The sequence below is a fragment of the Typopeltis vanoorti genome, chromosome 21 (genome assembly GCF_054136105.1).
Source record: "Typopeltis vanoorti isolate ZY-2024b chromosome 21, IOZ_Tvanoo_1.0, whole genome shotgun sequence".
Taxonomy (NCBI): Eukaryota; Metazoa; Arthropoda; class Arachnida; order Uropygi; family Thelyphonidae; genus Typopeltis; species Typopeltis vanoorti.
The window spans coordinates 28,650,812-28,665,442 of record NC_143569.1 but is presented as its reverse complement, the minus strand read 5'-3'; the positions used below and the strand labels follow the sequence as shown (position 1 = coordinate 28,665,442).

Genomic DNA, 14,631 nt, shown 5'->3' with positions numbered 1-14,631 from the left:
TAATAGAACTAGAAGAGAGAGCGAAAGTATTAAAAATTGATCTTACCACAAATATTTCTGCTCCGGTCCCTGTCACATTCTGTTTCCGAAAGTTCCTCCGGATCAAGGGATGGATCATAATTTGGCGAGTGACAGAGTTCTCCTGGATGCCTTTGTATGGCCTCTGGATCACTGCAAGGTATGAGAAATAGAGGCAGAGTATTAGAAAATAGGAAATTAATGACAATTCTGGTGTGTGTGCGTGCGTGTGTGTGTGTGTGTGCGCGTGCTCGCGCAGTTTATTAGTAAACAGTTTTAAAAATAAATCTCTCAAGGTTAAGCCCGATAATTACATTATCCTTACTGAAGCCATGTAAACTGTGGATGAAAAATTCAAATTTTAGCGATCACGTCTTGTCCGTAGGCAAATGGAAATCACTTGATAGGGGTGCATATAAAAGGCTTCATTTCGATAAACGACCGTGAGGGGTTTCCACACAAGATTGCTTTGTGTATTGCCAAAATAATCCATCAGAGTGATTTTGTTGCATATGATCTGAACGACTATACCTAAACGGGAAAATGGCATCAACCATAAATTCCTGGTCGGCATGTTTTCATTAGATCACCCAGACGGATTATGGAATCGATTATGTACGAGACTGCGATATCGATAAAGCACAAACTCCAGTCCTGAAGAATTTCATTAATTCCTTCACGAATTTCATGAAATTGGGTATAGATCTTAGTACACCGCTAGGTTATGCACCTCATGTCAGAAACGAGGATAACAAGGGGTGATTAATATTGCATGGTTGTGTTAAAAATATTTTTGAACCAATTCAAAGCCATTCGTAATACGGCGACGACAGTCCTCCGTGGGTTGTGCATATTGTTTCTTCATATTTGTCCAATTGTATCTGTAGTTAGTTGTAGTATTTATTCATTATATCCATTGTTTAATTGATTGTATTTATTCATGACATCCATTATTTAGTTCATTGAATTTATCCGTTACTTGTGTTTGCTTCGGTATATTTCTTCATTGTATCTATTGTCTGTTTCAGTCAGTTTATCCTCATGCCAATTATCTGCTTTAATTGGCATGAGGATAAACGTTGGATATATCAAGTATTGTATTTTATTTATTAGTTATTCATTATCAAGTGTATGCATCGTTTGCTTCAGTTTGCTTATCCATTATACCTATTGTCCGCTTTAATGTTTGGCCATCACGTCTAGCATTTGCTTCTTATATTTCATCTATAAGCTTGGCTTCATTATATTTATCTACTATCTATTGTTAAGTCAATATATTTATTCACAGCGTTTGTTACTTTCTTAAATATATTTATCCATTGTATTGATTGTTGGCTTCGCTTCATTGTGAGTTTCAGTATTCATCGCATCTATTGTTTGCTTTGATACATTTTTATCCATTTGCATAAATGTAAGAAAGCAACTTCATCTATTCCCTGTTGTTCCATTGTTGGCTTCATATATTTATCCATTGTTGTCGTTAACTGATTGTTAAATTTTTACCTGCCTGCCTGTTTATCAACAAATTCTTTTAGTAATAATTCACCTAGTCAGTCCAATATTTTTAAGTCAGTAAAATATAAAACTACTTTTATTGCTGAAAAATAATAAAAGTTTAACAAAATTTGAGAGTTCCTCTTACCGAAGCGGTTTACGCGGGAGTAAATCAACTTCCGATAAATCAACAGATACCGGAAAGTGGCTCACACTTCTCTCAACACTTTTATGAAGTCTGTTTTTCGTTTTCGTCCGCCACTTTCCAAAAAAAAAAAAAAAAAAAAAAAAAAAACAATCCGCCTTCGTGAACACACACACAACAATGCCATGCGTGGGAAAGGTAGCAGCGAGTTCGTGCTCTTAAAAAGCATCCGTAAGCGTCGTAGGGGTGGTTACAAATGGGTCCTGGGAGAGAAGTTTAGAGAGGAGTGGTGGAGAAAAAAAAATCGATAGTCTTCAAGGTAAGTTGGAGAAGATTGGTGTTTTTGTGAAGCTGTTGATGAGGTGCTTGTACACGTTCTCCTCTTCAGTTTTGTTTGTTTGTGTTCTTCCATGATCGCTTCCCTAAATTGCTGCAATAATTCATCAGAATATTGAAACATCGATACTGGTGGTAGGTGAAAAGGAGAGGTTACTGGAGATGAAAGGATATATTTCTCATTCTAAAGAACTGTTTTCGATTTCACGTCTCTTTCATGCATGCCTATTTCAACTCTTACCCAAGCAATCTTTTAAAATGTTTCGCTTTTAACTCCTCCTCTTCAAAGCCTATTTGACGTAAGCTGGCAAGTACCGGAAATGAAAACTTTTAGATGATGAAAGATTGGGGGGGGGGTGCGGCATACGGTGGATTATTATTATGACAATCTGGTCGTAATGTTACCACAGACGATCGAGTCTATTGATGGATCTTGGTTTACGAACGGATGGCGAAACGTGCTTTAATTAATTAATGGTCCTTTCTGGTGGGGGGGGGGCTAAAGGGTAGCCATTCACATGGAGGCAGTAAACAATGTAAGATCTGTACGATGACAAAACTAATAAGCAAAACTATTCTCGCTTGGTTAAACGTCTATGAATGATACCATGCAAGGATAAATGATAAAAATATGACAGGTGATTAATTCCTTATAAAGCTAAGATCCTTATAAGGTTGGGATTGAAAATATGAAAGTTAGACACCACCTTCAATAGTCATGTCGGAAACACAGGAAGCAGAAGAGCCAAGAACTACAGTAAGTAATGTTGCAACGAAGAAGATTCTCGCATCTAGAGTTCAAGGTACTGTGAAGTGGTTCAATGTTCAAGAATGGCTATGGCTTCATTAATAGGAGTGAATACAAAAGAAGATATCTTTGTTCATCAGACTGCTATAAAAAAGAATAAACAATTATACTTATTTGTTAGGCTAGATAACCTGAATTAATTGAGTACTTTGAAACTATTTAGGTTAGGTTAGGTTAGGTTAGGTTTCATCTTAATATACAGGAGCGGGTTCCACGAAAATTTATCGAAAAACAATTAATTGAAGGACAATTCATCGAATGAACAATTCATCGAACGACAATTCGTCGAAAATGCAATTCATCGAAAGAACAATTCACCGAAATTTTTAACTAAAATTTCATTCAATTGATCCAGCCAAAGCCGAATTGCTAATATCATTTCGAAACTCTTTTTCGAAAACGTTATGATAAAAGTGATCCATTTAGAACAACACCTGAACCGTGCAGACAGCAAGAAGCTGTCTGCACGGTTCAGTTTTTGTAATGGAATTAGTATAAGTTTCGGTACTTCTTGTACTCGCAACTTCTGCTAATTCCGCTAAGTCAGAGAGTTATTGTAACACGTAATCTGGAGATGGTATTTCTTTGTTGCCTCGAATATAGCTGAACTGAAAACGGTTCGACATTTTCTTGTAAAAGTTTCAAATAGCGAATCTGATTCAGATTCGCTATTTGAAACTTTTATTCATCTCATAATAATTGCTGTATTGAAGTCGCATATTACTACTAGTAACAATAATAATGAAGCCTGCGTAGGCTGGGCTTTTCCTCCCGAAAAAGGGAGGAAATTAATGAATTGTTCATTCAATTAACTGTTTTTCGATGAACTCTTCGGATACCACAGGAGCGATGAGGGTAGTTTCATACCAAGCTATGAATACCATCATCATCATCAAATTCCTGATATGTACCCTCAAGGGGGGGGGGTGTACAGGATAAGATAGTAATGAATGAAAACGTACATCATTACTAACTTCCTATCTACAACTTTCCTCTAAATCAATCTTTTACCCGTCAAGATTCCAACATTACCAGATCTTATCTTTCTATCTCCTAAGTTCCTTTTTACTGTATCAATCCACCTGGTCTACCTCTGGGTCTTTATCCTGACAAAGAACACCTGTTTTGCTAATCTTTCCTCTCCCATTTTGTTTAAGTGACCATACCACCTTAGATTAGCTCTGCTAATCTCAGATGGCATGTGCTAATGTGTTTACATTCCTGGATGTTATCTATTTGAATTCGAAGCAACAGTTCGTTAGTTGTAAATTGCAAATTCTATGCACTCTGCCATAGTGAAAAAATCTTGGAATAATAGATGCAACAACCTTATCTGTTGTTTTAGTGTATTTAGCAACGGTTGGTATATTGCTTTTGTATGATGTTTCCACGCCTATAATGTTATTTTTGCATTTTATTGTTGTTCTGTTGACTGCTGGTTCGAAATTCCACGACAGGTATACTTGTAAATATCTTGAGTTCTCTACCGTCAATTATACTGGCGATCTGAAGTTTGTTTCTAACTTTTAGTGCATCTATTGCATTAAATATATATTTTACAACCTTTAGTGGATGGGTTTAATATAAAAATCAGTTTCAGTGTATGTATTGTTGAAATTACTTAGATATTTAGGTATTTTTGAAGGGAAACTGCAGATATTAAAATAATATTAATAAAGAAACACGACTGAATATGTTTACAACCTCTTTGCAAACTAATGCAAAACAGATTATTGCTTTTGTTATATTATTCCAGAGAGAATATTTTCTGATCTTCTCGACGAGTGAAAGGTAGATAGATAAAAGAAAAAAAATAGAAATGAAAGAAATGAAAGAAAGAAAGAAAAAAGAAGCTAGTGAAATGGAAGTATTGTAGAAAGGAAAAGAAATAGATGGAATGAGAAATAAAAAGCCAAACGTGAAGAAACAAATAGAGAATACTGTACTCGCACTCAGAAAGAGAAATGCAAAAATAAAATTCATTCGTACATAGGAATGCATTATCAGGATAAGCAAGGAAGAGATTACAGAATGGTAGTGAAAGGAGATAGCATTTTGACAACGTCAATATCCACAGAAGCGAAAAAAAAAAAACGTTAAATTCCTTCCTCTAGATGCAGATAAATACATACACACCCACGCATACAAACACTATGAAAGAAAGAAAGAGAGAGAGAGAGAGAGAGAGAGAGATAAGCAGATAAAGAGATAATATTTCTTTCATGTCTGTAGATATGCAGTCATCACTCATTATTTTCACTCGGTTCCCTCTTTAAAAGGGGGCCGTAACACAAAACACAAACCTCAAATGTGATACGCGAGGTGGAGATGATGATAATGATGTGTGCACCCGAAGAGGTAGTGCAACTGCATGCCATTCGTGTCCCGCTTCCATTCATAGCGACAAGATCTTCGCACATTTGTCCGGAAATCGGCGCTAACATCCCCACCTATTCCCCCCGCCTCCCCCCATCCTTGTACGGCCTGTGTCGCCGTAAATGACAAAAATTGGAGAGTCTGACAGCCAAGATTTATGAAAGAAAGATTTATGATTTAATAGTGTCTGCATTGGACGTCCTCTCTTGCCGACGCTCACTGTAATCCCGACTGTGGCAATAGCAGAGTCGTGAAAAAGCTTCATTTGAAGGATAAGGGGTCACATCTTTGCCTTGGCTCCGGAGTAATAAATTCTTTCTTTTCCGCTTGGCAACAAGTGAGATAGCTGGAAAGAGGGAAAAAATGCTATCAATTTCAGATTTCTTCCATGATAGGAAAGTACGACTTTTTACTCTTTTTTTATTCGGTTATTTTTAGCGTGGCGATGAAGCTTCTATTCGGTGGACATCACACTGACAGGCGGTACAAGGTAAGAAGAAAGACAGCGATATTGAAAGACAGGTCAAAAGTGTTTGGTATCAGAAACCTGCTCTATCGCTAAAGCATTCCTTACGATGAGACTTGGGGTTGATAGAAATGAAGCGAAGTTTGGAACGCGAGATGCTGCAGAAGGGAAATATAAGGCTATTGAAAGATAAAAAGAAAGCTTTTTCTTTGCAGATGCTCAAATATTTGCATTTCTTTGAATTTATTTATTTCCCACTTGATGTGTATACTGCTTTTTTTGTTATCGCAGTGGAATATCTCGAGTTAGTTTTGGTGCTAAAAATTAAAATGCACCGACTTGAAAATAAATAAAAAAATTAGTCACTCGATATCTATCAAGAAATATAGTCTGATTTTGAAATTTCAAACAGCAAATGAAAGTTAAAAATATTTAACTTTCAATTATTATAATCACTCATTTAGCTTCAGAAATCGAGTGTAGATTTTCAACTAGTAGCTCTAAAATTCTTTCGTTTCTAGCCAAATCTACGATGCTAAATTGACTTCTTCCATCCTTATGTTAATACAATGACTTCGGCTGGGAATTGGTGTTTCATTGTACTCAAAAATGCTGTGTTCTGCATTTAACTTGATTTATGTTTTGTATCTTTATGTTTCTTCACTTGGACAAAAGTCTGTTTTCATAGATGAATCACACGTAATGTATTGGCAATGTCCATACTTCATTTTTTTTTTATAACAAAGTGAAAACGACTTAGTTCACGTGATGCAACAGAATGTGTAGAAGTGAGCATGCGCTGTAAAAAAAATCGTACATTAATATCGCAAAATTGTAATTGTTGAACTTTAAAGGCACAATTTAGTTTTAAGAACAGATTTTTGTACTAAAAAAAAGTTTGCGTATTTTGTGAAACAAAATTTTTGCGTTCTTTGAAACAAAACTTGACTTTTAAAAATAAAAACGTTCGTGTTTTTAAAACACAAAACTCCAATTGTGAACTAAAATAAATTCGTATTATGGAAAGAATATGAATCGTCAACTTAGGTTGGCAGTTCGGATACTTTCTATCAAGTTAATGTTACTGAACATTTCCCACACACTTTCTTTCACTTGATAAGATTATTTATCAACTTAGATAAAAACACGGCACCCTAAAAATCTAGTTTTCTCTCTACTCGCAGCAGTTGGTGATATATTAAATTTAAACTTCTTTTTATTTCTTTTTTTTTATTTCTTTACTAACCTAGATCATTACAAACGCAAGGTCTGGCGCCATAGATCGCATTCTTAGGCAGCAGCGCCGTTAATTACCAATGTAAATGAACGCGTTAGTGTAACCCGGTCTCAAATTACCCCCGCACGAGGCCCAGTATAGTGACTTGGACGCCCTACTTCTTTCGGTATCTGAATTAAAGCTATACCAATGCAATGGCCATTAGAATTAATTTGCATAAAGCAGAGACAAAGGCAATGACCTCCGCTTTTTTTTTTTTTGGCGGTACTTTTACGATTTATCGGTAAAACCCTAGACACGAGATCGTGATTAGCTTGCAAACCTAATCTGAGAGTGTATCACCTGCATTTAGTGACATTTGAAGCGAACGGTCGCGACATTGTGTCTTTGAGGTAAAAGATGAGGTGTATTTCTTTGCCGGGAACATCGTTTCGGAGACAGATACTTAACAATGGAAGAGTTTGTCGCTTTAATTGATTCATTCAAACGTCTTTGATAGGTGTAGTTACAGTAGTCGCATGCATTTTAGTGTATGCCTGGTAAAATCTTTGGCAATTACCCTCTCTGTAGTCTGTCAGAGCACAGCGAAACGAATTGCATATAAAAGGTTGAAGCTAAACTTTGTCAATTCATTTAAAAGGTTGCTAAAACATTAAACAAACTAAAATTTTGATATTCATTACATTTATTTTGTATTTTTGCATGGGAAAAACAATTTCAATTCGTTTATGAGGACACTTTAACTTTTTGAATAAATTTAAAAGGACACTTTAACTCTTCGAAAAAATTTAAGAGGATAGTTTTTTTTATTTCTGAATAAATTTATAAGGATATTTAACGCTGAATAAATTTAAAACGACAATGTATAAGGATATTCTTATGTATAAATAAATTTATAAGGACATTTTATCTCTGACCGTTGTACGAGGGTGGTCTGAAACATTTTTGGCGTAACAATGAAAAAACGAATTTATAATTTCAAAATTATTTTTTATTTTTCAACATAATCTCCCTTAAGACTAATACATTTATTCCAGCGATGCTCCAGTCCCTGTAGTGCGGGATATGACGGGATAATGGCGATACGCCATTATCCCGTCCCTGTAGTGGTTCTCAGTAAGATCTGCAAAATAGGAAGAGTTTGAGTTTTGGGAAGAGATCGAAGTCAGAGGGAGCCAAATCTGGGGAATAGGGTGGATGTTCCAACAATTCATAGTGCAGATCCTCCCTTAGTTTTCCCATTGCCAAAACATCTTTGTGGGCAGGTGTATCGTCCTGATGAAAGATGATTTTTTTCTTCTGCAAACCGGGTCTTTTCTCACGAATTGTTTCGTCTAGTCTGCTTAAAAGATCGGAATAATATTTCCCGGTTATTGTTTTACCCTTTTCAAGATGATTAATAAACAAAATGCCTTTAGCATCACAAAACACCGACCTTTCCTGCTGATGGAATCGACTTTGTCTTCTTTGGCGCTGAACAACCGGCTTCTGTCCACTGTTTTGACTGCTGTTGTAGAGTTCTAGAATTGCTATCATAACACTTGTAAGTATAAAAAACATAATTTAAATAGGATCATATGATAAATTATAACGTCTTCAGTATCGTGAAGGTTTTCCTTTGTTTTTCCTTTGCTTCTGTTAAAGTGAATTATTCAAATGATGTTGACATATAAATGGTCGTATGAAATGTTAACCATTCTAGCAATGGTATTCGATTCTGAAATTAGAATTTAAATAGTAAACATAACGGAAAAATTGTTTGGAAATGTCCCTAAGTAAGATATGAATGTCCACATTTCTTTTCCTAGTGTGGAATGCGAAAACTTCATTATATCGTGATTCGCACTTTCCCAGATATCGGACACTCACGGACAACAACACGTTTTGTTCTTGATCCAATCGATACCAAACCTTCCAGATCGATAACGGCAGCCTTCTTTCCTTGATTGCCTTTTGAATGGTCGATTACATATCCCTCTGTGCCGCTAAGAAGTCGGAAGTACCGATGTTTCGTCACTGCTGTTATGCATTTGGCAACATTTGTCACATATTGTGTTGCGTCGTGATGTACGAAATATTTCTGATGATTCCGAACGTTGTGGAAGGCATAATGCGAGTATTTTCTTAATATGGTAGACTTATGAAACTATTTTCTTTTTTGCAATATTTGTTATTACATTGGTCATTGCGCAAATCGTGATTCTTAGACTTGGAAAATACGTTTAGTATTTTTCATGTAAGTCCAATCCATGAAAATTATAAACTACAGTGGGTTGGAAAAGGGAAAGTTGCGGAATATTTATGATGTTTGTTTGCTATGAAGTTGCTGAATATTTTAAAGATTGTTGGAGATTCAATAAAATCTTCAATATGTCTGATAAAGAAATATTTGAAGTTAAGAAAATCATAATTTTTTCTCTTACATACAGGATTAACGACGAAAATCTCCGTCTAAGCCCACGTTCCTCTTACCGAATAATGCATCTAATCAAAAATTGAAAAATAAGTTGGCCTGAATGTGCAGGTGCATTGTAATGGTAGAGTTTCTGTTAGACAGATTCCTACACGTGTGCATATTTCATAAATAGCTAATGCTATATCATTCACGTTAAATTACGCGTTTCAATAGCTGATTCTTCATTTCTACCGGTGCAAGATCATCTCTTCGCTTCGGACAGTGAAGTCCGCTGAGTGTTTATAGCTCCCGTATCAATAGAAAAAATTTTCACTGCTTATTGCTTCGTAATTCTGGCAGACGATTTGTGTGTTTTTGGTTCCAATCGTCGCCAGTAATTACATAAAAGTTAATTTATATATGTTGGACCTAATTTTGAAATGAGGTTAGTCTGTAAGCACACGAAGTAATTTGTTCAGATATTTCATGGTGTGTTCCCTGCCTTACTCGATAATTCTTGTTTTAAATTAAAACCCAGAAAGGGTAATGGAGTTTATTAGAGAAAGAAAGTCAATCGGGTGACTTTGTTTTAAATTGAAACTCATAAAGATGTCTTATTTCAATGAGTTAAATGGTAATCGCATTTTACACGCAAATCCACTCTTTTCTCGAATTAAAAATAAACGAACTTAGAACACAATTCACAAAGTTTCACGACTACTGCATGATAGTTCCTTATATACGTGGCATCTTCTAAGTATTTTAAGACTCTTAGGAAGAGGAAGAAGAAAACTAATCGGGGATCTTTGGATTGTTCTGTTGTTATAGTCTATGCTTCCTTAGTACACACTTTGATACATAAAAGAAACTCGCATTCAGAGAACTTAGTTAACATAAATCTTCTTAGGTTAATAATCTCCCTAGCGCTTACGTACAACAATAAAGTCCTCAAAGATTTAAAAGTAAATGCACTCATTGATTATTCTGACTTTAATTTAACGATTAACAATTGGAAACTGTTTTTACGTCACAATGAATTGTTTCTTTCTTTTATAACAAATTACGTTTTTTAAAAAACAATACATTTTTTCTCAAAATTGCCGTGTTTTCATTGAATATCAATAACTCATTGTTTAAATAGAACAATCGCAGTATACTGAAACAAAGCACGCATTCCCTCCTGTATACTTAAGGAACACAACCTGGTCTGAAAATCCTTTTGGGTTTCCAAAGAGTATTATAAAGCTTCTATCTTGGCTATTTCTTTGGAGACTTTTATGACGAAAGAAATTTATTGCCCCCAGATACTTGAGACTTAATGGATTTTCAAAGGATTACCGAACGCTGCGATCTTTTTTTTTTTTTTTTTTTTTTTTTTTTTATATATATCGACGGCAGGAATCATGCGTACTCACTTCTGAAGGAAATAAATAAACGAAGTAGTCTGTAAATTAATCCAAGTAGCCGATTGCCCTCTTTTGTTTAGTAGATCGCAAACTTGAAAAAAACTAGAATATTGTGCTGAGGCTGATAAATGGATGAGGTAAATAGCTGCTCCCATGAAAAGTACGTAAAAGATAAACATCACAAGTGAGACAGAGAGAGATTCCCTAATGGATTTTTTTTTACATTTTACATACTCTTCAGAATAAAGTATTCCTATATAACGTTTGGTGTTTTTTTCTGTTCTACATGCTTTAAATACTTAGTAGGAATCTGCTTTGAATTCGCTGTATGAATTGTTTTTAAAAAAAATTGCGGTCTGCCAGTACGTATGTTATTTTATAACGAGTAATCTACGAGATATTTTGGTCGATAGATGGCGGTGATAGTAATTGGTTATTTTCCTTACGATTTGGAAAGCAATGTTTCCATATGGACAATTGCCATAAAATATGTTGGATGTAGTGGTTCAAGTCATTAGTATAATCAGTAGTAATTTTCTAAACCGGAGATCCAGAAGATGCAGATTTATGAGAGTGATTTAGCAAAGGGGTCCTTTAAATCAGGGATCGGCAATTTGCAACCGGCGGGTCGCATGCGGCCCAGAACGTGTATTTTTGGCCATACTTACATGGCATGTGACCCGTATGTTGAATTATTTAAATAATACATTTTATAATATGAATAATAAATTAAAAATCATTTTATACCTATATTCGGGATATCGTCGTGCAACTTGGCGCGTGTCATCATGAGCGGGGATAACAAAGGCGACTTCATCCGAGGACAACCGAGATTTGGGCGCACTTTTGAAGTCGCGTTCCCTGGTCCTTCTTTAAATATAATTCAATAACATCAACTAGTATTTTCAGAGGATATATATTTGTTAAAAATAATTTCAAAAATGGGTTCAAGAAAACGTAAAATTGCAGATGAAGGAAGAAGGTTTAATGTTGAATGGATAAATCATAAATACTTAAGTATTTTTTTTCACTCACTATTTTCTCTTAATTAAACGCTTGCGGCCCCGATTATTAAAAATATAAGTTGAATGCGGCCCGCGAGTCTGAAAGGGTTGCCGACTCCTGCTTTAAATTATTTTTTAAAAAAATCCAGTAATTCATCAAAAATGAATCAAAGTCAGTTTGTTGAAGAAAGAATCCATTATAAATGAAAAATCTATAAAATAATAAGTAACTAATAATAACAACCTATGAAGAAGGGTATACCATTATTATAATATCACTTTTGAACAGTAATCATTTCATATTTTAACTAAATAATGATTTATTCGGTTCCATCTTCAACTTCAAATGATATCGTTGATGATGACGCACATCGTACTCTCACAGAAAAGTACAGAACGAAAGAATTCTTAAGATGATTTTGAGTTAAGTAAACGTTGAATTTTTTTTTATTATATTTCAAGGAACAGTCTTAAAGTTTTGTCAGACGCACACTAAACACCCTTCTAAATAATGTTGTTTATCATTTGGAGGAATGATGGGATTAGAATAATTCAAAACTGGAAGCGTTTCGATGTTTTTAAATTACCGATATTGGTTAAGTCTATAAACGATGTCTCAACTGTCAAAGTAAATTGTTGACGAGAACGAGTTAGATTAGACTGCATGTCGTTGTTGTCAAAGGAGCCATTATAAATATCAGTGACAGTTACTGTTCGTATACGGAGGAAAGAAATTGATTCGCTGCTAATATATTGGAAATAGAGCATTTCGTTGGAATATATTATGAAACGAGTTTTCTGTTTTTAAACATAATAGAAATTAAAATAATTACTTTTTTACTTCTCAGAAATCTTTGGATAAACACTGAAATATTACAGTGAACTGCAAAATTTTCTCAAAATTTTCTTTGAAAATTTACCTAATTTTCGATGAATTTTAGTTAGACAAATGAGCCTTTCGTTAAATAGTAGTTAGACAAATGAACTTTTCGATGAATTGTAGTTAGACAAATGAACTTTTCGATGAATTATAGTTAGACAAATGAACTTTTCGACGAATTGTAGTTAGACGAATAAGCTTTTCGATGAATTGTAGTTAGACAAATGAACTTTTCGATGAATTGTAGTTAGATAAATGAACTTTTCGATGAATTTTAGTTAGACAAATGAGCCTTTCGTTAAATGGTAGTTAGACAAATGAACTTTTCGATGAATTGTAGTTAGACAAATGAACTTTTCGATGAATTATAGTTAGACAAATGAACTTTTCGACGAATTGTAGTTAGACAAATGAGCTTTTCGTTAAATAGTAGTTAGACAAATAAACTTTTCGATGAATGGTAGTTAGACAAATGGATTTTTCGATGAATTGTAGTTAGCGAAATGACCTTTTTGTTAAATGGTAGTTAGACAAATAAACTTTTCGATGAATGGTAGTTCGACAAATGAATTTTTCGATGAATTATAGTGCAATAAATTGTCTTTCGGCGAACTTTTCCTATTCGTTTTCTGGGAAACTATTGTCATATAGGAACATAGAACTATCTCTGATGCATTTGATGAATTTTTTGAAAACTAGTGACAGGTTCCTGAATTCAAAAATGGCTTGTGCGAAATGTGGTATCCCACCACACTTGAAAGAAGTTACGCATGCAGTGAAAACTTTCCAAGTGGTTCCTCAGATAAGATTTCAGGACCTCAGTCAGCAAGGTTATGTTTATTTCTTTTATTTTTTTAACTGTAGGCATCCATTGCTGCATTCTTGGTTTTCTTCAATAGAGTGAGATGCAGTAAAACCCTCGCACAATCCTCCTGTGTACAATAAGCATTATTTAACTCCTTGGAGAATTTGATCGCGTTTAGACTTCATGATAAAGTATGGACTTTTTTTTCCCGAAATCATTTAGGATACAGTTTTCTTTTTTTTTTTTTCCAGTCGGAGGCTAACATGTTGCAAGAGATGTGAAGTTGATTTAATTAGGAGCTTAATGATAAATTATTTTAGATATTCACACCTGGTAAAACAATGGGAAGTACGTTTCACATTATGAAATCCAATGCATCCTCTGCGCCGTCTAGTGGGTTTCTGTTGAATTACTCTTGTAATTTCGTATTATTTTTATAACTGCTTCAGAATCATTTGAAATATTTTAAAAAATTATGTGTCATGTTGAAGTTTAAACTGTTAATGGAATAATAATGGTTTCTTTTTATGAAGATTTTCATCCATAGAGCCGCAATCAGTTGATGATTGCCACATAACTGTTCAACGTTACGCTTCCACTACATACCAAGAAAAGGAAGGCAGTTCAAAGCATGTAAATGATCACTACAAATCACGTAGTTGAGATTTTCACCAAACTTATCTATGGGATCGAATCGATTTAAATGCGAGTTGCTTCCTCAAGAGAAATGAATCTGCACTAATTATAATCTTATTCAATTACGCGAATTGTATTCAAGGGCAGAATAGTAAAGACAATCCATCTAATGCAATTATTATAATTCAGCTGAGCAATGCAAGGAACATTGTGTTGCAATTTCCATTGTCAGACAACATCAATTGGATCAAATTTGTTTTGAACACATGTTTATTATCTTATGAATAAGAACTGTTCCAGGTGTCCTAAATAAAACAAATATCACCCAATATATGACACATAAATGTTATATAATTCGCATTCAATAGACAAACATACGAACCAAGTGCACCTCGTAAACAAATGCTTCCCCCAGGTGTACTACCATACAAATTGAAGTTTCTTCCCGAGAGACGTTGATGTCCTCCAGACTCATCAAGAGTAATTTGGAAGATAAATTATCTTCAAGAAGCTGGATGCACAGACGACCTTTGTTGTTCAAGTTCTGTGCAAACACTGCTATAATTGAAGGCAGAACGAACACTGTTTATTGGAATGAAGGAATGAGGAGAGCCTGCGTTAGCAC

At 34.7% G+C, this 14,631-nt stretch overlaps 1 protein-coding gene across 1 annotated transcript in view; it reads right to left on the bottom strand.

Annotated features, from left to right (window-relative positions):
* The window catches only part of LOC150094688 (cell adhesion molecule Dscam1-like), a 374,142-nt gene that overhangs the window by 7,942 nt on the left and 351,569 nt on the right, over nucleotides 1-14,631 (bottom strand). The window contains exon 26 of the mRNA XM_090411632.1: nucleotides 47-171. Within this exon, the coding sequence (XP_090267758.1) occupies nucleotides 47-171 (125 nt within the window). The remainder of the gene's footprint in view (nucleotides 1-46; nucleotides 172-14,631) is intronic.